This window comes from Nicotiana tomentosiformis, chromosome 6 (genome assembly GCF_000390325.3).
Source record: "Nicotiana tomentosiformis chromosome 6, ASM39032v3, whole genome shotgun sequence".
Taxonomy (NCBI): Eukaryota; Viridiplantae; Streptophyta; class Magnoliopsida; order Solanales; family Solanaceae; genus Nicotiana; species Nicotiana tomentosiformis.
This window is the reverse complement of record NC_090817.1, coordinates 143119952-143146893: the sequence shown is the minus strand read 5'-3', so window position 1 is coordinate 143146893 and position 26942 is coordinate 143119952. Positions and strand designations below refer to the sequence as shown.

Below are 26942 nucleotides of genomic sequence, written 5' to 3'. Positions count from 1 at the left end.
TTAAATAATATTGTAATTATCTTTGAAATGAAAATATCAGTTTGTTTTGAAAATAAGTCGGCTTGCCTAGTTCCACGATAGGCGCCATCACGACAAGGGTTAATTTGGGTCGTAACAGAATTATAAAAAAGATACCCAAGTTCATTTCTTTTATGTTTTCGGTCTTGAAAGGCACTTGTGAATGATCTGATATTTTGTTCTTTAAAGTAGCATTTTGAAAAATGTCAGATGATATGGTCAATCATTTTGCATTCAATTCGTCAACCCAATTAGACTAGTCTCTACCCACAATGATTTCTAAACTTGAGGCAAGAATGGTGGGCAGAGCCTCATCTACATCTACATGGTTTTCGTAAATCATCAACTGTCGCCAACTCCACTCCGCAAAGGCATAATACTATCTTTCAGTCATAAACTCTAGTTTTTCATCCTCGTGTTTATTTTTCCTCCTAAAACATAATCAGATTTCAAAAAGGAATTTCACCCACCGTCACCACCAAAAGACCACCCATTCCGCCACCACCTCTCTCACTCTTTTTTGTCATTAGATATTCCCTATTCACAAAAATCTTACAAAATTTTCAGCTCTTTCTTTATCACGAAAAGCTTACCATTTTGTCAGCTATCGAAGAATTTCACTAACCCCAAATCCAATATTATAAAATAGAAAACTCCATTATTTGAAAGAAATTCAATTAAAGAAAAGAAAAAAAAAAAGAAAAGGAATTAAAGGAAAAAGGACAACAAGGAAAAGCAAAAAAAGGAAAAGAATAAAAACTATAATATTACGTGGCACAGTGCATGCAAATCACCACCTAATACAAATTTAGATGTACCTTTTTAAAGGGGTATATATTACGTCGTAAAATAGTTTAAGAGGGTATTAGGACCCTCTTGAAAAATAAATATGTAGTTGAAAATATGGTGATAGTTTGAGGGGAGTGTTATGCCTTTTCCCAAATTCTTTTCAACTTTATATTCCTTTCCTTTCCTCTCTCCCCTCTCCCGCTTGTAAACTCTTTATCTTCCCTCAAAATCTTCCCCCTCTCCCCCGTAAGCCCCAATTCTAGTAAAGTAGCTTTTTAGATATAACACATACAAACGCACAAAACTCACCCTAACATAACAAATCTAACAGCGCATAGGAAACAAAATTGACCTTCCCAAAAAGACCCACTCTTATGATTTCAAAAATCTCTCCCTCACCTCCTCTACAACTCCTTATTCCTTCCCGTCTTTAATTTTTTCCATTTCCACAAAATACGAATTTAACCTTAAATCTCCATAGTACCATTTATTTGCTTTCTTGTTGTCAAAAGGGTTGAATTCATTTGAGGGACACTGTCGTTTCTTGGTTTTACAACTCTTTTTGACCAAAAAGGATATCCTAAATTCACTTTGAATTATAAAAAAGAAATCCAAGTTCGTCTTTTTTATGTTTTTGGGTCTTGAAAGGCACTTGTGAATGATCTGGTATTTTGTTCTTTAAGGTATCATTTTGAAAAATATTAGATGATATGATCATTCATTTTGCATCCAATTCTTCAAACCAATCAGACCAGTCTCTGCCCACAAAGATTGCTAAACTTGAGGTAAGAATGGTGGGCAAAGCCTCATCTACATCTACATCCCAGGCTATTTCCTTGTCTGCCCCAGCCAAGTTTGGGCTTGGGCCTGGGCCTGCTAACAATGTTGCGGAGCGTGCTGTCTCTAGTGATTCTGATGATGATGATGATGTAAGTGTTTGTGAAATTCAACTTTTTCTTTCTTTTAATTAGCATAGGTATGGAAAAATACAATTCTTATTGTTGTTTAAGTTTTGGGCACTAACAATGTAAAAAATGTGTGATGTCACTTAAAAGGTAATTATATATAATTTTTTTCAATAAGCACTTATTAGTATCATATAATAGATTGTAAGTAACCTGCTATAACATGTTAAATTAGTCTGATAATGCTAAAATTTAATACATTGTCAGTATATATAACTTAAATCCTTACAAAATGGGGTTTGCTAAATGCAACAAAATCTTGTAAATGGCATCCTTGCCTGTAATGCTGGTACATTGAAAAGCTTAGAATTATCTACATATGTGTCAACTTAATTACTCTCTCTACTAGTTTATTGGTTCGCGTTTCATGTAGACACGTACCTCTGCAAATATGGATACTTGTGCAACACTAAAGTAGTAGAGAATAATTTTAGAGAACGAGGGATCTATTAGCTTTTGCAGAATGAGCATGAGTAGAAGTAATTTGACTTCTTGAACGAGCGCAATAGTATATGGTTGGTGTATCTTGGACTTTTATGAATAACTTGCTATTTATAAATTGTATGTGCTTGTATATTCAGATAGTAGATTGAAATTTTGAATGACTAATATGGGAAATTCGAAAAAGAGAATTGGCAACTTTGTTTGGAAGAAGAGTTGAATAAAGGAAGAAGAATGAAATAAAAGATCAATCATGTTTTTGAAGAAAAAGCTTAGAAAAATTAATCACCAATATTTATTTTCAGCATATTATGCCCTTTAAATAGGCCTTGCAATGAGTAAAATTGATAAGGTTAAGAAAAACTAATCCTAATCTAACTAGAATAAGAATAAGGCTAAGAAAACCTATCCTAATTAAAATAGGAAAAAGAATTCTAGTAGGAATGGGATACCAACTACCAATCCTAGTTTGACTAGAACTACAAATATAATCCTACCAAAATAAAAATTAAATTATTAGGAAACAAGAAATAAGAAATCCCAATCTTTAAGGAAAAGAAATCCTAATCTTGAATGGATTCTTGGACTTATTCAATTTCTTGAAATTCGTGGCCATCTTGATTTTGCGTCATTCTCCCCTAGTTAAAAAAAACTCGTCTTCGAGTCTAACAACGTCCATAAATGGCGCAAGATTTGCTATCATAAAGAATGAGGACCCAATGCTCGCCCGGTTTCAAGTTACACTTTGCTAGCTTATCATAGAGTTTCTTTGTATTGTAAGAAAACTTAGCATGTGGTCTAACAACTTTCTACCAAGTCTTCTCCAAATAATCTTCCTACGTTGACTCTCAAATTTCAACTTACGATATGAAGTTGTTGATGTTAGAACTTCATGGAACTTAACCAATTCCATGTCTAGCTTTAAATTAAGTATGGAGTCCAACCAGTGTTATCAAAGGCAAAAAGCGCAAAAAGCTCTAAGGTCCTTTGGGGCTTTAAGCGCAAAACGCAAATAAATCACGGGCTTTAATGAAAAAAGCGTAACTGGAGAAAAAGTAAAAATATGCATATGTAGTCTAAGAACAATAATTATAAGCATAAATAACAAATATATGGACAAAGAAATTAAAAAATAGATTACGATAAACTAAAATATCAATTATTTAGTGTCGCATTTTGAGGACTACACTCATTGGCAAGTAAAAGTATGCCTTAGAGCCTTGATGCGATACTAAAGCGCCTACAAAGCGAGGTGAAACGCTCAACATATTTTCAGCCTCGCTTCAGGGCTTAAGCGCGCTTTAAGCGCACCTTTGACAACATTGAGTCCAACACTCTTTTTGAGAATACTTCAATTGCAACGCTTCTACACCGATAGTCACTTTGACGATAGCCATATATATTAACGGCGTGATGATATCTTGTTTCTCCAATATATAGACTCAAATTCTCCATTATCCACTCCCTTTTAGGTAATCTTTCCTCTTGTTGATGTATATTTTTATGGACTTTAGGATTAACGCAATATGCTGACTTGTTTGAGATGATTGAGTCAACAATCAATTCAATATTGTGTTGAGCCAGTATTTTGAAAAGCGAGCGCTTCGTCGCTTTAAGCGAGGCGAAGCGAGAAGCGTCGCTTTTTCCTAACTGAGGTGACACGACCAGCAGAAGCGATCACTTTAGCCAAAAAAACGCGAAGCGACACAGAAGCGAGAAGTAGAGAAGCGCTCACTTCTTTTGAGAGGGGTCATTTAAAAAAAAAATTGGGCCTTTATTTTTATTATACAAAACAGACCCAAAGTGAAAAGACCATTCTTTCTCCTTCCCAACGTTAGCAGCATCAACATCCAGCTAGGGTTTTAGCCTTCAGCCTCTAGGTAATTTTTCTTTTCTTCTTCTTCTCCTCCTTCTCTCTTTCTCTTTTTCGGTTTTTCTATTCCAGCCGTCTGTACAGCTAGGGCATGCACTGGTTCCCCCTCCTTTATTCTTCTTATTTATTAATTTTAATATGTATTTTAGTTTATAAAATTAATTATTATTATATATATGTTATATTTTCAGTTTATTTAATTTTTTAATTTTTAATGTATATTTTAGTTTATAAAATTAATTATTATAGATATGTTATATTTTCAGTTTATTTGATTAATTTTATATGTATTTTAGTTTATAAAAAGTTGTTTAAAATGTATTTAAAGTTGAAGTTGAAATAGTGAAATAGTGAAATAGTTTTAATGAACAAATGAGTTATTCTAAAACATTATAGAACAAATTGCTCATAACTCGCACCAAGTTTACTCTCTCTCCGTTACCGTCAACCAACAGCGCGTCGATCTTCCTACTGTTTCTTCATCGCTATGCCGTCAGTTCCGCTTCCTACTTGACTGAATCTGCCGCCATGGAAGGGGATATCTACACATCTAACTGCAGAATTGTTACATAAACACTGATGGGAATGCAGAAGAGATATTCTCAAATATTCAAGGTCCAATTTTCTCTTCCAAAATTCTAAAATAACATAATCTGATCCCTTTTACGTCGTTGATTAAGTTTTTCATGAAGCAGTTCAACTTAGATTTTGCTTTTTTTTCTTCTGCCTCAGATTCTGTATCATTTGTAGTTTAATATGTTTTTGAGTTGCAAACAACTTTTGAGCTAAAGTTGGCATCTTTTTCTCTGTGGATTTTACCCTAAAAGTTCCATTTGTTTCTCAGATGGCAAATTCGTAATTTTGTTGGATTGTTTTAGTTACGCTTATGGCATCTTAAATTGGTCCGTAAGTATTGATACGTGATGTTCTGTTTTCAAAAAGACCCACTCTTCTGATTTCAAAAATCTCCCCCTCAACTCCTCTACAACTCATTATTCTTTCCCGCCCTTTAATTTTTTCCATTTCCACAAAATAGGAATTTAACCCTAAATCTCCACAGTACCCATTTATTTACTTTCTTGTTGTCAAAAGGATTGAATTCATTTGAGGGACACTGCCGTTTCTTGGTTTTACAACTCCTTTTGACTAAAAGGGATCTCCTAAATTCTCTTTGAATTATAAACAAGATACCCAAGTTCATCTCTTTTATGTTTTGGGTCTTGAAAAGTACTTGTGAATAATCTGATTATTTGTTCTTTAAGGTAGCATTTTGAAAAATGTCAGATGATATGGTCATTCATTTTGCATCCAATTCTTCAAACCAATCAGACCAGTCTCTGCCCACAAAGATTGCTAAACTTGAGGCAAGAATGGTGGGCAAAGCCTCATCTACAACTACATCCCGAGCTACTTCCTGGTCTGCCCCAGCCAAGTTTGGGCTTGGGCCTGGGCCTGCTGACAATGTTGCTGAGCTTGCTGTCTCTAGTGATTCTGATGATGATGATGATGTAAGTGTTTGTGAAATTCATCTTTTTCTTTCTTTTAATTAGCGTAGGTATGGAAAAATGCAATTCTTATTGTTGTTTAAGTTTTGGGCATTGACAATGTAAAAAATGTGTGATGTCACTTAAAAGGTAATTATAGGTAATTTTTTTCAATAAGCACTTATTAGTATCATATAATAGATTGTAAGTAACCTGCTATAACATGTTAAATTAGTCTGATAGTGCTAAAATTTAATACATTGTCAGTATATATAACTTAAATCCTTACAAAATGGGGTTTGCTAAATGCAGCAAAATCTTGTAAATGGCATCCTTGTCTGTCATGCTGGTGCATTGAAAAGCTTAGAATTATCTACCTATGTGTCAACTTAATTACTTTCTCTACTAGTTTATTGGTCCGCGTTCCATGTAGACATGTACCTCTGCAAACATGGATACTTGTGCAACACTAAAGTAGTAGAGAATAATTGTAGAGAACGAGAGATCTATTAGCTTTTGCAGAATGAGCATGAGTAGAAGTAATTTGACTTCTTGAACGAGTGCAATAGTATATGGTTGGTGCATCTTGAACTTTTATGAATAGCTTGCTATTTATAACTTGTATGTGCTTGTATATTCAGATGGTAGGTTGAAATTTTGAATGACTAATTTGGGAAATTAGAAAAAGAGAATTGGCAACTTTGTTTGGAATAGTTTTCCACCAGCGATAGACGTGCCTCGGTGAGAACCTCACTAGCTTCAGCATTGCCCCAAGCGCGAGCTAGAATTGACAACTTTGTTAGCTAGTTGTCAAATTGGAAATGGTGACTGTGGGTGTACTATAAATGCTAGTTATGACTAGGTGTATCACTTATCTTACCCAACCTACACTGAGAAGATAATAGAACGTCAATGCTCCTATAATTTTGGCATTGCACTGTCAAGGTATTTCACATTTTCTTTCAGGGGTATGTTGGTCTCCTTATATATATATATATATATATATATATATATATATATATATATATGAATATGAATCCAAATCTGCCGAATCACTCATGTTATGATCTTCTACATCATGGGTCTTTCTGTTCCGTCATCTATGTTCTTCATGTAGAATTCAGACCGAATGACTATGAAGTTACGTGGAAACTTCCATATATTATGGGTAACATATGAGACAACTGATGTACTTTCAATGCTTTGCACCTCTCAAGTACAATAAAAAGAGAGAAAAACAAAAGCACCCCGTTAAAGTTTTTCACAAAACTAGCGAAAACGTTCTTCAAACTCACATTAGAAGAATGTAAGATGGAAAGAAACCTCACCCACACATTTCTCAATCCTGCAAGATTGGAAGAAGAGTTGAATAAAGGAAGAAGAATGAAATAAAAGATCAATCATGTTTTTGAAGAAAAAACTTAGAAAAACTAATCACTAATGTTTATTTTCAGCATATTATGCCCTTTAAATAGGCCTTGCAATGAGTAAAATTGATAAGGTTAAGAAAAACTAATCCTAATCTAACTAGAATAAGAATAAGGCTAAGAAAACCTATCCTAACTAAAATAAGAAAAAGAATTCTAGTAGGAATGGGATACCAACTACCAATCCTAGTTTGACTAGAACTACAAATATAATCCTACCAAAACAAAAATTAAATTACTAGGAAACAAGGAATAAGAAATCCCTATCTTTAAGGAAAAGAAATCCTAATCTTGAAATCCCTATCGTGGCCTTCTTGATTTTGCGTCATTCTCCCTTGGTTGAGAAAGACTCGTCCTCGAGTCTAACAACTTCCATAAATGGCGCAAGATTTGCTATCATAAAGAATGAGGACCCAATGCTCGCCCGGTTTCAAGTTACACTTTGCTAGCTTATCACAGAGCTTCTTCGTGTTGTAAGAAAACTTAGCATGTGGTTGAACAAATCCCACTTTCTAAGTTTCAACTTTCTACCAAGTCTTCTCCATGTAATCTTTCTACGTTGTCTCTCAAATTTCAACTTACGATATGAAGTTATTGATGTTAGAACTTCATGGAACTTAACTAATTCTATGTCTAGCTTTAAATTAAGTATGGAGTCCAACCAGTGTTATCAAAAGCAAAGAGCGCAAAAAAGTTCTAAGGTCCTTTGGGGCTTTAAGCGCAAAACGCAAATAAAGCATGGGCTTTAATGAAAAAAGGCGTAACTGGAGAAAAAGTAAAAATATGCATATGTAGTCTAAGAACAATAATTATAAGCATGAATAACAAATATATGGACAAAGAAATTGAAAAAAAGATTACGATAAAGTGAAATATCAATTGTTTAGTGTCGCCTTTTCAGGATTACACTCATTGGCAAGTAAAAGCATGCCTTAGAGCCTTGATGCGGCACTGAAACACCCACAAAGCGAGGCGAAGCGCTCAACATGTTTTGAGCCTCGCTTCAGGGCTTAAGCGCGCCTTTGACAACACTGAGTCCAACACTCTTTTTGAGAATGCTTCAATTGCAACGCTTCTACACCGACAATCACTTTGACGATAGCCATATATATAAACGACGTGATGATATCTTGTTTCTCCAATATATAGACTCAAACTCTCCATTATCCACTCCCTTTTAGGTAATCTTTCCTCTTGTTCATGCATATTTTTATGGACTTTAGGATTAACACAATATGCTGACTTGTTTGGGATGATTGAGTCAACAATCAAGTCAATATTGTGTTGAGGCATTGAGCATATCTGAAAGGCGAAAAGTCAACGACACACATGGCTGGATAATCTAATGGATCGTCATAAAACTTTGGTGGTAATTCCTCAAGTTTTGGATCCAATGCATGTATCTCATCTCTTTGATATTGGTCTTCATCAGTTTTGTCCTCTTCATTCCCTTGATTATCTAAATATTTATCATATTGGGCATGGTGCATTGGTACTCTTATGCCTTGGTCGGCTTCAACCTCTTCAATTTGCTCAATATATCTTGCTCTATGCGGTTGAATTGGTGGATACCGAAATGGTAGACGTGGCGGTAGCATTGGTATGTTGTGTGGTGATTGAAGCTCCAAACCTTCAACCAATTCAGTCAGATGCATTATTGATTATGTCAAGCTATTTAACTGCAATTTAGTTTCTTCATTGTCTCGCTCAAGGACTGTAGTTCTTAATTTCTGAATTTTTAATTGAAGATCCATTGAAGAGGATCACAAATTTGCTATTTTCTTGTTTGGTGACACGATGAATGAGATAGCAAGTCAAGAATTCGAATCTGGAACCTGTGCTCTGATACCAAATTGATGTATTTTCAAGGTTTTGCACCTCTCAAGTAAAAAGAAGAGAGAAAAACAAAAGCACCCCGCTAAAGTTTTTCACAAAGCTAGCGAAAGCGTGCTTCAAACTCACGTTAGAAGAATGTAAGATGGAAAGAAACCTCACCCACACGTTTCTCAATCCTGCAAGATTGGAAGAAGCGTTGAATAAATGAAGAAGAATGAAATAAAAGATCAATCACGTTTTTGAAGCAAAAGCTTGGAAAAACTAATCACCAATATTTATTTTCAGCATAATAAGTCCTTTAAATAGGCCTTACAATGAGTAAAATTGATAAGGTTAAGAAAAACTAATCCTAATTAAACTAGAATAAGAATAAGACTAAGAAAACTTATCCTGCCTAAAATAGGAAAAAGAATTCTAGTAGGAATGGAATACCAACTAACAATCCTAGTTTGACTAGAACAACAAATATAATCCTACTAAAACAAAAATTAAATTACTAGGAAACAAGAAATAAGAAATCCCAATCTTTAAGGAAAAGAAATCCTAATCTTGAATGGATTCTTGGACTTTTTCAATTTCTTGAAGTTCTTGGTCTTCTTGATTTTGCATCAACAACTCTTTTTTTTTCCTGGGGAATCTTTAGAGTTCCTACCGCTAACTTTCAACTCTGTCTTTGGTTATGATGAATCTACATAGATCATGATCACCAAAAATACTAGTTATCTCCACTTCTTGGAGTTTTGAGTTTTCATATCATGGTTGGAGACACACTTGAAAGCTCATGGCACGTGGGGTTGGATTTGCTGTGTATATTGCCTAAGTTCAGGTGCAATGATTTTATAAAGCAGTATCAGCTTCAAGGATATTATTCATAAACGCGTTATCAATAAAAAATTTGTGTTAAAAGATTCTAGAATAGCGCTTCTCAATTGCAGGAAGAGGTAAAATGTGTACAATTCTAGGGAAAACTAACTGAGAGAAAAGAAAAAGAATGCTTGTTATGAGGATGACAGTAAAAGGTGGGGCAGGAAGCATGATACCAGAAATGATGCATGATCATAATAAAGTGAACCATGGCTAGTACACGAGACATTTTTCTTCAAGGCTTGCTGGCAATTTTTCGTGGATGTCTAGATGCCTTTATCCCTGTGTTAGGTTATATGACCCCTCAATGTAGAGAGAAATAGCTAATTATTATACCAAAAAATGGAAGCTAAATGTACAATTCTTAATGATCCATATATGGAAGGTTACATTTGGTTTTTAGCCGTTCAAAAAGAACGTGCAATTGTTTTGAATCTCCGGCCTAGAGAAGGTAGGCAAGGTGGATTTGGGGGGGCAGCAATCTGCATTGACCACTTTGCTTTTCTTCTGTTGCAAATAAAACCCGATCACATGCTTGGTGCCTTTGGAATAGTTGAAATGGGATTAAAGAATATCCTTCTGGATGGGGTGGTGTCACCATACACTCATCCTTCAGCTTCTATAACTTATATCAGCAGTATTAGGCTGTCATTGCCTTTAACTCTTTCATTCGTACTATTAAGTATTGAAGCTGCTTAAGTAAGAGGTTACCGAAGAAAAAAAAATAAAAATAAAGCCAGAATGAATAATTTTGTTGCTGATTAATTCCAATTTCCAATAGGAAATTAGAATTACTGTTGCACATGAAATTAACAGTACTACACCTTCTTTAAACCCTTTGAAGAACGCGGCTAGATCAATAGCATCATTAGGTCGCATAGAGCCCTGCTTTAGTGGCACAACAAGCGAGTAGGAGGATAGTCCATATGAGTTATGTGATATGTATGATAGAAATAAAGTGACTATAATTCTCTACAAACAGTGAAAGGTTAGCAGAAGATGTTGTACTGTTAATTTCATGTGAAATAGAATTCTCTTTGTACTTTAGAATTAGAATTACTGTTGTGTGTGAAATTAATAGCACTACATGTTCTGCTAACTTTCCCCACTTGTGGGATTTCACTAGGTTTGTTGTTGTTGTATTCTGCTAACTTTCACTTTTTTGTAGAGTATCCTTTTTACTTTATGTCTGCGTCAGGGCTATATGCATATCGCATAATTGGTATGGACTATCATACTCTGCTTATTGTGCCTCTAAATTAGGGCTCTATATGACCTAGTGTTGATACTGATCTAACCTCGTTTTCACATGGTTCTTTCTATGCATTTGAAATATGTGGCCGCATACCTATATTTTCCAATGTAATTGTGTACTAAGTACCATTCTCTTTGTATTTTGTCTATCAGTTACGTATGCACGCCTTGTTTCCATCTCCTCTCTTTTTATTCAAGCTAAATTTCTGCAGGAAAATTCTACAACTCATTCTAGAGAAGTTTAATAGTTTCTGGCATTCTATTGCCAGTAGTTATGTTCAAGAAAAAACTTATCCAGTTGTATTAATGGGAACTGTCTTCCGTAAAAAGCTTTCATACCTTGTAGGTTTCAAACTTCAACCAATTCACATCTACTAAAGTTTCTTCCTTCCAAATTCCGATCCAATAGTTCTGAACAGAAAGTCTTTTTGAGTTATCAGAACCTAGTAGTTTGTGACCTCAGCATCTCGAAAGAAACACAACTCGGAATTGATTATAAGGTGCATTGGATGATTTCCCCTCTGTACTTTTAAATGAGAAATCTGGATCCAAATATCTTCAATCTTGGAACAAATCTAATATCTACTTTAATAAGCCAGATTTTGCTCTGGTATAATAACAAGCATTCCTGGCTATGATCAAGAAGAATTAATTACTCTGTATGAACTGCACAAACTACTGATTGCAAATTTGCATTAGTTTCCAGTGCTGCAAATCGTTCTCCATCTTCTGCTCTTAAAGCAAGATTTTCTTTCTCATTGCTGACATTTCTTCTTCCCTCAACCAGAATGGAAGGGAATTTCTCATACAAGCAAACACTCAGAAGCGGCGCAAACTCGAGGATGACAACAGCTCAACTTCATTTGAACATGTGGAGGTATATCTTATATTTATATGCTATGTTTTATATATAACGTCTTACTCTTCTTGGCAGTTTCTTTAGGTGTGAAGCATTCTAATAACTGAGATACTCTCTTTTACAACTGTTGATTTGCTAGCCATGTTATCTTAGGGTGTTTTTCAGCTTACCCTTCTGGAAGAATGTATATGCTAATGCTGATGGAAATACTTTTTGTAGACAGCAGCTGATACTGTGAAAAAGATAGTAGACAATACAGACACAAGCAAAGTGGGTTCAGATGTGAATAGACGGAAACAAAGCCGTGTCAAGGGACAAACTAATTCTGGTAGAGGACGTGGTTCCCGAGTTAGTGATCAGACCAAGTCACAAGCAGTTTCTGGGTCAAATGGTCAGCTCGAGAACTCTTACCAGAAGGTGAGTTTTTCCTGGCATGATTTTAGGTTTGTTTTAGGATAATATGAGTATTAGTAGTGATTGAGCTTGAAAAGATAAGTGTAAAATATACTGGCAAATGTTTGTCCAACACCATAGACAGTGCATATGGAGAGTTAACAAACAAGACTAGGAAAAAAAAAAAAAAGACTAGAGAAGGTCCTGCTTTATCAATGTCAATTCTGAAATATTTAAGCTTAATATTAATACATATTAGAGTTGCGGCTGACATTCATTTCTTTGTTGTACCTTTACAATGGTTGAAATCTGGACTTATGCTGCTAGTTCTACATTCTATATGCTGAAACAAATTTAGTTTTCATTGTTGTAATGTGTTTCCTTTTTTCTTATGTCTTCCTTTATACCTTAGCTACTCTTGTTTCAGCAGATTACTGGGACCATTTGATAATAGCTATTCAATGTTTAATGGATTATCACTTAAGATGACTACAATTGAACAAATTTGTAACTGGATGAGATATTTTTGGGTGGTATCTTCAATTTACTCTTGTGATTTAGTAAGTTTTGTGAGAAGGCACAGGAGAAAATATATTATTGATATTAGATGTTCAATACAATACAAGAGGTCCTTATTTATAGCTATACTATACAAGGACATACTACTCCTATTCCAATGTGGGACAAGACTACACTATATACATAGCTGTAAACTAACACTCCCCCTCAAGCCGGTGCATACAAATCATATGTACCGAGCTTGTTACATATATAACCAATACGAGGACCAGTGAGAGACTTGGTGAAAATATCTGCAAGTTGATCATTCGATCTCACAAACTTTGTAGCAATCTCTCCTGAAAGTATCTTTTCTCTGACGAAGTGACAATCAATCTCAATGTGTTTAGTTCTCTCATGGAACACCAGATTTGATGCAATATGAAGGGCAACTTGATTATCGCACACAAGTTCCATCCGACTGATTTCACCAAATTTCAACTCCTTGAGCAATTGTTTGGTCCAGACTAGCTCACATGTTGCCATAGCCATTGCTCGATATTCTGCTTCTGCACTAGACTGAGCAACTACATTATGTTTCTTGCTCTTCCTGGACATCAAATTGCCTCATACTAAAACACAATATCCAGACGTAGAACGTCTATCAGAAGGTGATGCTGCCCAATCAACATCTGAGTATCCAACGATCTGCTCATGACCTCGATCCTCAAACAGTAACCCTTTGCCTGGAGCCGATTTTATATACCGAATAATGCGGACAACTGTATCTCAATGACTATCACAGGGAGAATTCATAAACTGACTTACAACACTCACAGGATAAGAAATGTCGGGTCTAGTCACTGTGAGATAATTTAATTTTCCAACCAGACGCCTATAACTTGCAGGATCGCTAAGCGACTCCCCCTGTCCTGGCAGAAGTTTAGAATTCGGATCCATCGGAGTGTCAACAGGTCTGCAACCTATCATCCTTGTCTCCTCAAGAATGTCTAAAGCATATTTTCTTTGAGAAATAACAATACCTGATCTAGACTGGGCAACCTCAATACCTAGAAAGTACTTCAATTTGCCTAGATCCTTAATTTGGAAGTGCTGGAAAAGATGTTGCTTCAGATTGGTAATACCATCCTGATCATTGCCAGTAATAACAATATCATCAACATAGACTACCAGATAAATACAGAGACTTGAAGCAGAGTGCCGATAAAACACAGAGTGATCAGCTTCACTACGAGTCATGCCAAACTCCTGGATAACCGTGCTGAACTTACCAAACCAAGCTCGAGGAGACTGCTTTAGACCATAAAGTGATCGACGCAAGCGACATACAAGGCCACGAGACTCCCCCTAAGCAACAAAACCAGGTGGTTGCTCCATATAAACCTCATCCTCAAGATCACCGTGAAGAAAGGCAATCTTAATATCCAGCTGATAGAGGGGCCAATGATGAACCGCAACCATGGATAGAAAAAGGCGGACTGAAGCCACTTTAGCCACGGGAGAGAAGGTATCACTGTAATCGAGCCCAAATATCTGAGTATATCCTTTGGCAACAAGACGGGCCTTAAGTCGATCAATCTGGCCATCGGGACCAACTTTGACTGCATAAACCCAATGACAACCAACAGTAGATTTACCTGAGGGAAGAGGAACAAGCTCCCAAGTACTACTTGTATGTAAAGCAGACATCTCGTCACTCATAGCTTGTCGCCATCTTGGATGAGACAACGCTTCACCTGTAGACTTAGGGATGTAAACCGAGAACAAAGAAGATATAAAAGCATAATGGGGAGATGACAGACGATGATAACTCAAACCGACATAATGCGGATTAGGGTTAAGTGTGGTCCGTATACCTTTCCGAAGTGCAATCGGTGTACTAGGAGCAGGGTCAGGTGCAGGACGAGAACCAGTTGGGCCTGATGTAGGGCGCGAACGACGATGATAAGTCAAGAGTGGTGTTCCTGTGGCCGGGGAACTAGGAGGAACAACACTAAACTCCTCAACGGTTGGTATGAATGAAACGTCTGTGGTCGAAGGTGGAGGAGGAGCTATAGTAAACTCCTCAAAGGTCGGTATAGGTAAGACCTCAGATATATCATGGTGGTCAGCAGATGTACAGAAAGGTTTAGACTAAAAAAATGTGACGTCAGCTGACATAAGGTACCTACGAAGATCTGGAGAATAACAACGATATCCCTTCTGAACACGAGAATAACCAAGGAAGACACACTTGAGAGCACGAGGATCTAACTTATCTTTCCCAGGGGCTAAGTTATGAACAAAACACGTGCTCCCAAAAATACGGGGTGGAAGAGAGTATAAGGGTGACTGGGGAAACAATACTGAATGCGGAATCTGATCCTTGATGGGAGATGAAGGCATCCGATTAATCAAATAACAAGTTGTGAGAACTGCATTGCCCCAAAAACGCAACAGAACACGAGATTCAATTAGAAGTGTGCGAGCAGTCTCAATAAAGTGCCTATTCTTTCTCTCAGCAACCCCATTTTGCTGAGGGGTATAAAGGACAAGATGTCTGGTGAATAATTCCTTGAGAAATTATAAACTGCTAAAACTGAGAAGATAAATATTCTAAGGCATTATCATTGCGAAAAATGCGAATAGAAATACCAAATTGGTTATTGATTTCAACACAGAAACTCTGGAATATAGAAAATAACTCAGAACGATATTTCATTAAGAAAAGCCAAGTACATCTTGAATAATCATCAATGAAACTAACAAAATAACGAAATCCCAAGGTTGAACTGACTCTACTAGGACCCCATATATCAGAATGAACTAAGGAGAAGACAGACTTTGCATGACTCTCAACACTACGCGAAAAGGAGGCTCGGGTATGTTTCCCAAGTTGACACGACTCACAATCTAATGTAGACAAACTAGATAAACTAGGCACCATCTTCTGAAGTTTGGATAAACTCGGATGTCCTAAACGTCTGTGGATTATATCCGGAGGATCTGTAACTAGACATGTTGTGGAATGACTGAGTGAGTTAAGGTAGTAAAGGCCTTCTGATTCACGTCCTGTACCAATTGTCTGTCCCGTACTGCGGTCCTGCATAATAAAAGAATCGTCAATAAAATATATACCACAATGGAGGGCACTAGTCAAACGACTAACAAATGCAAGACTAAAATGACAGCCAGGGACATAAAGAACAGAATCTAGGGTGATAGAAGACAAGGGATTAGCTTGTCCAACTCCTTTTGCCTTAGTTTGACATCCATTGGCTAAAGTAACAGTGGGAAGAGACTGTGAATATATAATATTTGACAAAAGTGATATATTACCGGAGATGTGATCAGAAGCGCCTGAGTCCATGACCCATGGGCCAAGAGTGCTAGATTGGGAAACACAAGCAAAAGAATTACCAGTAACAGAAGTATCAGTCTGAGCAACTGAGGCTACTTGTGGAGATGTCTGCTTACTTGCTCGATACTGAAGGAGCTCATTATATTCTTCTTTAGATAAAGAAATCCCTGGTTACCTGTAGTCTCGGTCTTAGCAATGTAAGCATTTTTGGGTGGACGACCATGTAAGGAATAGCACATTTCACGAGTGTGTCCAAGTTTGCGACAATAAGAACACTTGGGTCTAGATCTTCCAAAACGACCTCCTCCTCGTCTATGCTCCATAGTTTGAGATGCCCGAACATCCACTGTCTGGGATGCAAGAACAGAGGAATCAAGTATCTGTGATGAGATCATTGGGTGACTTGGTGCTGCAGCAAGGCGGAGTAATCGAGAGAATAATTCATCAATTGTCGGGACAGTCGGACTAGCCAAAATCTGGTCGCGTACTGAATCAAGATCATTAGGAAGTCCAGCGAGGGTAAGAACGAGAAACATCTTCTGTCGCTACTCTTGTTGTTTTTCAACACTAGCAGAAACTAGCACCAACTTCTCAAATTCCTCCATGACTGCCTATACTTGACCCAAGTAAGTAGACATATCTAATTCCTATGCCTATACTTGACCCAAGTAAGTAGACATATCTAATTCCTACTTCTTTAAGTTTGTCATCCGCGATATCACATCATAGAAGCGAGATATGTCATTAGTGTATAAGGTGCGTGTCTTTGCCCAAACCAAATAACATGTCTGGAATGGACGAAACAAGGGCATCAACTTGGAATCAATAGATCGCTACAAGATGCTACATAACTGAGCATCGATTTTTGCCCAAAGTGCTATTGCCTTTTCATCTCCTTCGCTAGACTGTTTGATTAGATGATCTTGAACACCTTGGCCTCTATACCACAGCTCGACAGATGAAGCCCAAGCTAAGTAGTTTGAACCTCCCATTAAAGGTTCCGAGGTAATAATAGCACTAGAGCTTCCAGAACTCATGTTTCTAGACCCAAAAGCATCAAATCCCAAAGACATTGTTGCAAATTATTACCAAATAAGAGAAAGAATCAGCTATAATCCACTGAAACAGAATAAGGAAACACAGAAACAGAATAATGAAATACTGTAGCTGCCGGAATCTTATTGTACCTGTCGGAATAGTACTGTAGCTGCCGGAAAAAAACTCAAAGTGGTCGGAATGAAATGAAAACAGTAGGGGTAGGATCGGAATTACCAGGCGACCCAACTGTTCTGAAGGAAGTTTTTCAAAAAATGGCCGGAAGTGGTCGTACGCGCAGGCGCGTGAGCTCACCTGTGTGAGCTTCTGGTGGCGCGTGGAGGCATATGAGGAGGCTGCTGCCGGAGATTTTCACTGGGGTTTGGTCGCCGGACAGTGACGACTCTTGCGTTAGTGTTGTATTTTGCACAACACTGACGGAGACGAAGCAGACGCAAAACAACCTTAAAAAAGAGTCACCGGAAAAAGACTTCCGCTGACTGATTTCTCTTCCCGGAATCGCTGGAATTTATGCACAGCGATAAATCTCTCACAATTGCTCTGATACCATGTGAGAAGGCACGGGAGAAACTATGTTATTAATATTAGATGTTCAATATAATACAAGAGGTCCTTATTTATAGCTATACTATACAAGGACATACTACTCCTATTCCAATGTGGGACAAGACTACACTATATACATAGCTGTAAACTAACAAGTTTAAAGATGAGTTGGTTTATCCTGCTTATTAGTTAGCATTTCTCCGTCATAGTATTACCGGCTAAAATCATGATTTTAAACATTGAGTAGACCAGGTTCGCATCGGCCTAACAAGCACATTGCCCATCCTTCTTTTTTTTCTTGTGGGGAGACGAGTTGGGAAACCTATTGTACTGGGTTAAGCGTAAATATCCTTTTACCCCTTTCCCTTACCACTGATCATTCCCCAACATGAGCACTAACTCTTCACCATGCCTGCTCACGTATCGCCGCTCGCACCCCTACACCGCCCTGCCATCACGCCTAATTTTTGTACTATTCTTTTTTAGCTGTAATTATACAAAATTTGGTATGATAATTAAATGAGTGTAATTTCTTCTTTTTGCTCTTATAGCCTCTTAGGTGTGCTTATCATAATCGGGAAATGTTGTATTTCATCTTTATACCTTCCATGACTCAAAAAGCCCAGTTCCCCTATTGACAATGATGACTAAAGCAGCAGAACTTCTTCAATCATGGAGAAGAGGGTTCTGGAAAATGAGGGGACTACTCTTTGACATGGTTATGGATATGCAAAGTCTTTATCTGATTTGTGAGTTCGATGAAATGAAAAAAACAATCTAGGACAGTGCTTTAGAGGATGTGATAATATTTGTGGAAGAACACTCCTTGCTCGTAAGAGATAGAAACACTAATATGATGTAAGGAGAGGTGTCAAGTGGGCAGACTAAGTCAAATTCGGTTGCTTGATCAGGGTAGAACCAGTGTAAGTATGCACGGGTCTAACAGCCCCTTGTAGAGGTTGGGTTTCTTATTCGAGAAAGGATAGGCAGGTCACTATTGCTTATGGAAAACTTCAAGTCAGACCCAATCCACCCAATGTTTGCTTGGCCACTATTGGGTTGGGTCAACAATGGGTTTAGGTAGGTGATAAACTAACCTGCCCAAAAGATCTTCTGGACTAGCCTCAATATATCAATATGAACAACAACAACAACAACAAACTCAGTGGAGTCCCACTATTGGGGCAAATATATCAATATGAACAAACTAATTAGAAAAGAGATTTATATCTATTGCACTTTTTGCAATCATATCTGCGAAAGGGTTGACACTCTGCCGTTATTGCATCCCAAAATTTTTTTTAGAAACATTAGACATGGGCTATTTTGGGCAGGTTAGAAAGTGATCTGTGAACAGAATATGACTAGGGACTAGGGTCACTATGGGTTGGGCTAAAGGTGACCCAAAGTGAAAAGCATCACTCACCAAACTCATAAGTGCTTGGGCAGGTTGCTGGTTACTAATTTCTGTGTTGATCTTGTCACTTCTATGTTATACGAGATGTGAGACTTTGTATGACATAATAGTTAAAGGTTTTGGTCTTTGGGGAAATACTGGGTCAGAACATTTGGTAGAAAATGAGGAGAAAACAAGAGAGATACTGCAATTGAAAGAGGAAATAAATAAGAAAGAAGGAAGGAGAACAAGCTAGCACCAGAACTTTAGAGATCGGAAACACACACCAACTATGAGTTTACCTATTCTTTTTTGTTCTTCTTCTCCTTTTTGGCATTTATCGAGCATTAAATTCTGGTTGAATTGACTAGCTAAGATCTTCTGAAAAAGATATTCTGCGTGATTAGTTATCCTTGTATACCTTTTCCTGCTGTGTAGTTATATAGGACACTAGCAATGACTTGTGAGTTTCTGGACAGTGTTTTGTCATTTAGTAGATTCCTTTGATTGTGCTTCTTCAACTTGTAGCTATCTTAATCACAGTGAAGCAATTGAGCTTGCTTATGTAGGTTTACCTAGTTGTCATGTGTTGCTTAATTGTTAAGAATGCTTCGTTGCCGTGGAGGGTCACTCCAGGTATATTTGTTTTGTTTTGTATTCTTCTCTGTTGATGTCCATGAGCTTCTTTATAGGGTCTGTTAAAGATATATTACGAGATTGTTCTGTGTTTATGCATTTCTGAGAAGCAGTGGGAAGTAGCCATCTACCAAATGTGTGAGCACTTAATACGCAATATAAATCCTCTGCAACCCCAACCCCTTATGATATTTAATAGTAAACATCAGTTTGTTTTGGAAAGTATCAAATGCAAATAGATTGTAACTTTACTCTATGTGAAGTTGATTACAAAAGGTAACAGATGCCAATTTTGAAACTTTACAATGGAAAGGATGATAGATTGCAGAGTAGGCAGTTCATCAGTGGATTAACACATTATCGTTTTGCTTGGTGTAGTTGCAGGATGGTTTGCCAAAAGAGCAAATTGGGCACGATCGACAGACTGTATTCGAAGTATGGGTTTAGTTACAGTTTTCAGATTTCTTCCGTTCCTTTTTACTGGCAAAAAGTGCATTCTGACCTGCAATTTCTATGCGATGAAATTTATCCCATAAAAAGTGTTGCAGCTCATCAATTTTTTGCAGTCACTGTTTGCTACTGTTTTATAACCTCTAATTTATTAAAATGATGTGGAATGCCCTTGGAAATTAGGAGGAGATCACTTCTTTACGGGCAAAAGTTGTGGCTTTGGAGGAAGAGCTTAAGAAATCCCGTCAAGAGGCATCAGATTATCAACATCAGTGTCAACAGCTGGAAAAGGTACAACTTCTTTCCTAGACATAGCGGTTGTTTGGTTACCCGCATTACTGGAAGTGATCTCGACATTAATAGATCCAGGGTATTATTAGAAACAAATGTTTTAAATTTTATGTACAAACTTTTAAATGGTTAACCAACACTTCGATAACGAATGCAAGTAATTCAGAAATTATTATTCGTTGAATTAGCATCCCTAATATTATAATCTGTATATAACTTGTCCGTATGCAGACGAACCATTAGTTGCTTTCGCTTTCAATAATAATTTCAGTTGCAACTGATTATTCGTCATTGCATGATTCAATTATACAGGAATTGAAGGATCTTAAAGATTATGAGCAGCAGACAAAGCCAAAGGTGTGCTTCATCAGTTGCTTTACTTCTTTTGGTTGGTGAAGTTCTGTTTCTGCCCTAGAAATAATAAGTATTGTTTGTGCAAGGAATTATTTAGTTTGTGCGGTTGCCTCTCTAAACCTCAAGACCAAAGAAATATATGGGACACTATTATTAGGCTATTAGCTGTATCAGTGTGCTTGTCGCCAAATCAAATTTTTGCCGAGTCTGATTGGCACTATGTTTTCTTAAAGTTGTATTCCTTTGGAGATATCATATTAGTCTGAATATGCTGTTAAAGAATGTATCTATTCATATGATTTTCCTTTGGAGGAAACATACTGTCACGACCCAATTTCCCCTCCGTATGATGTCGTGACGGCGCCTAGTCTCTACGACTAGGTAAGCCTAACATTTGCGGAATAATGAAATGAAAACATAAATTTAACAACTAACTGTAGCAGTAACAACATAACTGGGTACCATGCCGCCTGACATGTACAATAACCAACAACAACAACAACAACAACAACAACCCAGTATAATCCCACTAGTGGGGTATGGGGAGGGTAGTGTGTACGCTGACCTTACCCCTACCCTGGGGTAGAGAGGTTGTTTCCGATAGACCCTCGGCTCCCTCCTTCCAAGAACTCCCCACCTTGCTCTTGGGGTGACTCGAACTCACAACCTCTTGGTTGGAAGTGGAGGGTGCTTACCACTAGAGCAACTCACTCTTGTCATGTACAATAATCAATTATTCAAAATACACAGAAATCCCAAAATCCGGAACATCGTGAATCACAAACTACAGAAGGAAAGTCTAGTGTCTCTATACATCAGAGTCTAACAAAGGAAAAATACAGAAGATAATGGACATGGGAAAGAGTAGAAGGGGACTCCGAGGTCTGCGGACGCGGCAGATGTACCTTGAAGTCTCCAAAGCTGTCCCGGCTCACTAATAGTGTGGCTGATAAGGAGCACCTGGATCTGCACACGAAAAACATGTGCAGAGAGTAGCATGAGTACATAGAGATAACAACAGGGGATCTCCCGAGATACCGTCTCGTAGTCCCAAACGTAAATGTGTAGTACAGGGGGATCTCCCGAAATACCGTTCCGTAGTCCCAAAGTAAATATGCAGTACATGGGGATCTCTCGGAATACCGTTCCGTAGTCCCAAAGTAAATATGCAGTACAGGGGATCTCCCGGAATACCGTTCCGTAGTCCCAAAGTAAATATGCAGTACAGAGGAATCTCCCGGAATACCGTTCCGTAGTCCCAAAAGTAAATATGCAGCTCAAACAATAGAATCAACAGCTACAACACGAAGTTCTACAATTTAGACAAAGTACAAGTCAAGGAAAAGCAGGAATTTCACTAAACATGCTGCACGGAGTTCAGATAAGCAATTAAGGCAGGTAGACATGCTATTCTAAGCTAACATGATACTACACATGCTGATGTAACTCAAATAAGAAGGAAACATGTTATTACTTAGCAGAAATCGGGTTTTTACAACAATTAGCCCGTGTACGTACTCGTCACCTCACGTACACGGCGCTCACATATTAAAGCAGTACCAAATCCTAAGGGGATTTCCCCCACACAAGGTTAGGCAAGCCACTTAGCTCGAACCAAGCTCAATCAATCGCTCACAATGCCTTTCCCACGAATATCCGGCTCCAAATGGCCCAAATCTAGCCAAAAGCAATTACATATCATAAATACAACCATAATAGACTCATCTAATTAATGAAATCAATACTTTAACAAAAATTCCGAAATTCTCCCTAAAAAGTCGACCCGGGCCCACGTCTCGGAATCGGGCAAAAATTACAAAATCCGAAAGCCCATTCACTCACGAGTCCAACCATACCAAATTTATCAAAATTCGACCTCAAATGACCACTCAAAAGCCCAAATCAAACTCTTCAAATCCCTAGCCTCCAACTCCCAATTTTCACCTTAAATACACACTAACTAGGTGGGGAAATAAATGGGGAAGCAAGATTATTGATCAAAAATAAGCACAAGGGACTTACCTCAAGAAACACCTCAAAATGCTCCCAAGAAATCGCCAAACCCGAGTTCAAAATGTTGAAAATGAGCAAAAATCGCGAACCTTTGCATTTAAGTGTTCTGTCGAGAAATCTCGCACCTGCGGACTCTCTGTCGCATCTATGACGCCGCGCCTGCGAAAATGCCATCGCAGGTGCGGATTCCACTTAGAATCCCAGGTTCCGCTCTTGCGGCTATGCGACCGCATCTGCGACTATCGCACGTGTGGAAATGCATCGCACCTGCGGTTCTTGCCCAGCTCCTTCTTGGCCGTATCTGCGACTCCTCCTTCGCACATGCGATCCCGCACCTGCGGTCTCCCCTCTGCAGGTGCGAAAACACCAGAAACTAGAAAATCTTCCGCAACTAGCCTAAGTCCAAATTCAATCCGTTAAGCATCTGAAATACACCCGAGGCCCCCGGGACCTCAACCAAACATACCAACAAGTCCTAAAACACCATACAAACTTAGTCGAGCCCTCAAATCACATCAAACAACGCTAAAAACACGAATCACCCTCCGATTCAAACTTAATGAATTTGAAACTTTAAACTTCTACAACCGATATCTAAACCTATCAAATCACGTCCGATTGACCCCAAATTTTGCACACAAGTCGTATTCAACATTACAGACCTACTCCAACTTCTGGAATCGGAATCCGACCCCGGTATCAAAAAGTACACTATCGGTCAAAATCTCCAAAAATTTGACTTTCGCCATTTCAAGCCTAAATGAGCTACAGACCTCCAAAACACAATCCGGACACGCCCCTAAGTACAAAATCACCCAACGGAGCTAACAGAACCGACGAAACTCCATTCCAGAGTCGTCTTCACACAGTTCCGACTACGGTCAAAATCCTAAGACTTAAGCTTCCGTTTTAGGGACTAAGTGTCCCAAAACACTCCGAAACCAAAAACAAAACCTCCCGGCAAGTCACATAAGCAGAAAAAGATACGGGGGAAATAATAAATAGGGAATCAGGGCTATTACTCTCAAAACGACCGGCCGGGTCGTTACACATACAGAAATCGTAAGAGGTGTGTATTCAGCTTGACCATTTCAGTAGAACATATAGTTATTCAAATTAAAAAACAGAGTTTTCTACCTTGTGTAGAATAGAGGAATATCAAATACCCTGTACTACTGAAGTTCTTTACATATGTATGGTATGTATTACATGCAATTTGTGCACAGCCATTGCCATTCAGCTTGTCTATCAAAATATTGTTGTGGAATCTGGCTTTATTGAATCTAAAATGCTTCCTTTTGCTATGGTCCATCTGTGGACATATTTATCATCTCATGCAAGTTGTTCACGAACATCACTATTTAGCTTCCTCTCAAATATTGCTGTCTAATCCTGATTTGTTAAACTTTAAAATGTTCCTCTTATCTGTGTTCCATTTGTGTCTGCAATGATCTCATGTCGACAAGAAGGTTAAAATACCTATATGAAAGGGGTTGTGGTGGGTTTTTTTGGGGGGGGGGGGGGGAATAGGGGGTGGAGAACTAAAGATGTCAACATGCCTTATGGTTGTGGGCTATGGAGGAACATTATGACAGGATGGACAGAATTTAGTGGCAATATATCATTCAAGGTAGGAGAGGGGAGGAGAGTTAGTTTTTGGAGACATAGGTGGTGTGGAGATAACATGTTGAAGGATGATTTACCGAACATGTACCGAGTATCATGCCAAAAGGAGTTGATAGTCCAACAAATTCGGAGGATAGAAGGTGAAGAGATTTTTGGGATTTGAGATTTGGGAAGAGTTTCCATGATTAGGAGGTGATTGAGATCCAAAGATCGATAGACTTGCTCCATAAACAATGTACGTCACCAGATGGCCATGATGCATGGAGGTGGGGGTTGGGGAATACAGAGTATTATTAAGTCTTTCTATGAAAAGCTTTTAATTAGGGAGCAAATTGTTTTTCCATATAGCTCGATTTGGATCCCGAAGGTGCCGGGGAAAGTATGCTTCAAGATTGATCGACTTGCTCCATAAATAATGTACGTCACCAGATGGCCATGATGCATGGAGGTGGGGGTTGGGGAATACAGAGTATTATTAAGCCTTTCTATGAAAAGCTTTTAATTAGGGAGGAGATTGTTTTTCCATATAGCTCGATTTGGATCCCGAAGGTGTCGGGGAAAGTATGCTTTACTTGGTTAGCAGCTAGAGGGGTGATCTTGATGGCCGAGAACCTTAGGAAGCGGAAGGTCATTTGTGTCAATTGCTGCTTCTTGTGCAAGGAGGCGGGTGAAGATGCGGATCATCTCCTTGTACATTGTCGTGTTGGCTCAAAGTTATGGGGGGAAATACTTACTTGGTTTGGTATTTCATGGGTGATGCCAAGTACTCTTAAAGAATTAATGATCAATTAGAATTGTGGGAGGAGGAGGAAAAGGCACATGGCATGGACTGCTGTTCCATTAGCACTCATGTGGTTTATAATAAAAATGGACCTCGGGCCTAACTCAACCTCAAAAGTTAGCTCAAAGGGTGAGGATTGCCAAGCCATATAAAGAGTCCAAGGAACTCATCCATCTCCGATGCGGGATTCCATCACCCCGCCGCACGCCCAGGCTGGCCAACTGGAGCGTGAACAATCTATCTTGGGGGCCCAACAATGGGGGCCTGGCTCTAATACCTTGATAAGAATGGACCTTGGGCCTAAATCAACCCCAAAAGCTAGCTCAAATTGTGAGGATTGCCCAAGCCATATAAAGAGTCCAAGAATCCATCCATCTCTGATGTGGGATTCCATCAGTTTATTTGGAGGGAAAGAAACATATGAGCTTTTGAAGGGGTAGAGATGAGTTTTGTTCAGTTGAGGAGTAGCCTCCTATCCCTTATTTTCTTTTGGTGCACCCATGAAGTTCGTTGTTGTATAGAATATTGGGTGTCCTTCGTAGAGAACCTTATTTTTTGGTAGGTTTTTTTACTTTTTGGTATACGTCTCGTATACGGGCACTTTTCTTTTGGCCCTATCATTAATGAGAATTTTATTTACTTGATAAAAAAAAAATCTGAAGAAATATGGTTGATGTATTCCTGTTTATTTGTATTTCCTCATGGCAGTGGTTCATACGTATATTTTATTCTGCAGAGAACGAAAATAATATCTGAATTGTTAATATCTGTTTCAAAAGCTGAGAGGCAAGAGGCACGAATGAAAGTGCGACAGGAATCTTTGAGACTGGGCAACGTGGGAGTAATCAGGTACCTCATCCTTATCACGTGTTACTTAGAGCAAGCAATTTGCTGCTTGGTCTAGTGTATATAATAAGTTCAACAGATGACTTCAACTAAGCTGTCCATAGGAAGCCGCCAGCAATTATATTTCCTCATCAAACCTACTTAAAGAAAGTTTGTTTACCCATCAACAGAAAATCTATTTATAGAGTGCCCAGTGTTATATAAGCGTCACATTTTGATCTAATGGTAGAATTTTGCTAAAGTATCAAAGTGTTCACTCATCTCCAACGATGCTGTCCTTTGTTTATCTGTTGTGTTCATTTTATATTTGATATGAGGGAAAATGCTTTATAATATTTCGACGCTTTGGAAGCGAAGGGTACTTAATCTAATATGCAAAATATAGCCTGTATTTCTGCTTCTTATCTGGAAATGTACTCTGTTTTGTCTCTAGGGATTTTGAATTGTTTAGCACTATGGTATCGATTGAAGGTCACATGCTTCAAAAATTCCCCAACTGTTGTTCTGACCATGCTTTAAGAGATTTCCATGATTTCTTTCAGAAGCTTGCATAGCAAGTTATTGCTCAAAAAGCACATTCACTTTTGGAATATAGTGATGAATGTTGAAGGTGCTTTACAATGGACGTGGTCATGGTTTAACCATAGGATGCCAGCTGGAGATTGTAGGTGAAACTGGAGCTTTTGTCTTATGTAAGATGCTAGTCAAGTTAATTCTGAAAAAGAAATGGAAGCAAAACGAAATATCTTGAAAGAAAGAATGGCTTTACGGTTTATGTGGATTGATATCCGTAGTTCACTGGACATGTATACCAGATGACTGTGCTATCATTATCAATCCAAGGAGTAAGAAGTAGATTCTCTAGACTATGCACTATGTGTACTG

The 26942-nt window shown here is 38.0% G+C and overlaps 1 protein-coding gene and 1 pseudogene across 6 annotated transcripts in view; one reads left to right on the top strand and one right to left on the bottom strand.

Moving 5' to 3' along the window:
• The first annotated feature begins 203 nt into the window (after window positions 1-203).
• The window catches only part of LOC104120543 (serine/threonine-protein kinase TOUSLED), a 33064-nt gene continuing 6325 nt past the window's right edge, over window positions 204-26942 (top strand). Inside the window, exons 1-9 of one of the 6 annotated variants that reach the window (XM_070177963.1) lie at window positions 4530-4619; window positions 4653-4701; window positions 5349-5594; window positions 11739-11828; window positions 12030-12227; window positions 20075-20131; window positions 20330-20437; window positions 20750-20794; window positions 25948-26060. In XM_070177963.1, coding sequence (XP_070034064.1) covers window positions 5364-5594; window positions 11739-11828; window positions 12030-12227; window positions 20075-20131; window positions 20330-20437; window positions 20750-20794; window positions 25948-26060 — 842 coding nt within the window. In that variant the 5' untranslated portion in view covers window positions 4530-4619; window positions 4653-4701; window positions 5349-5363. Of the gene's footprint in view, window positions 237-4529; window positions 4702-5348; window positions 5595-11738; window positions 11829-12029; window positions 12228-20074; window positions 20132-20329; window positions 20438-20749; window positions 20795-25947; window positions 26061-26942 lie in introns of those variants that run through there. The other 5 variants (XM_070177965.1, XM_070177964.1, XM_070177966.1 and 2 more) reach the window with 5 other exon arrangements.
• On the bottom strand, window positions 6228-6354 carry LOC138895023 (U4 spliceosomal RNA; annotated as a pseudogene).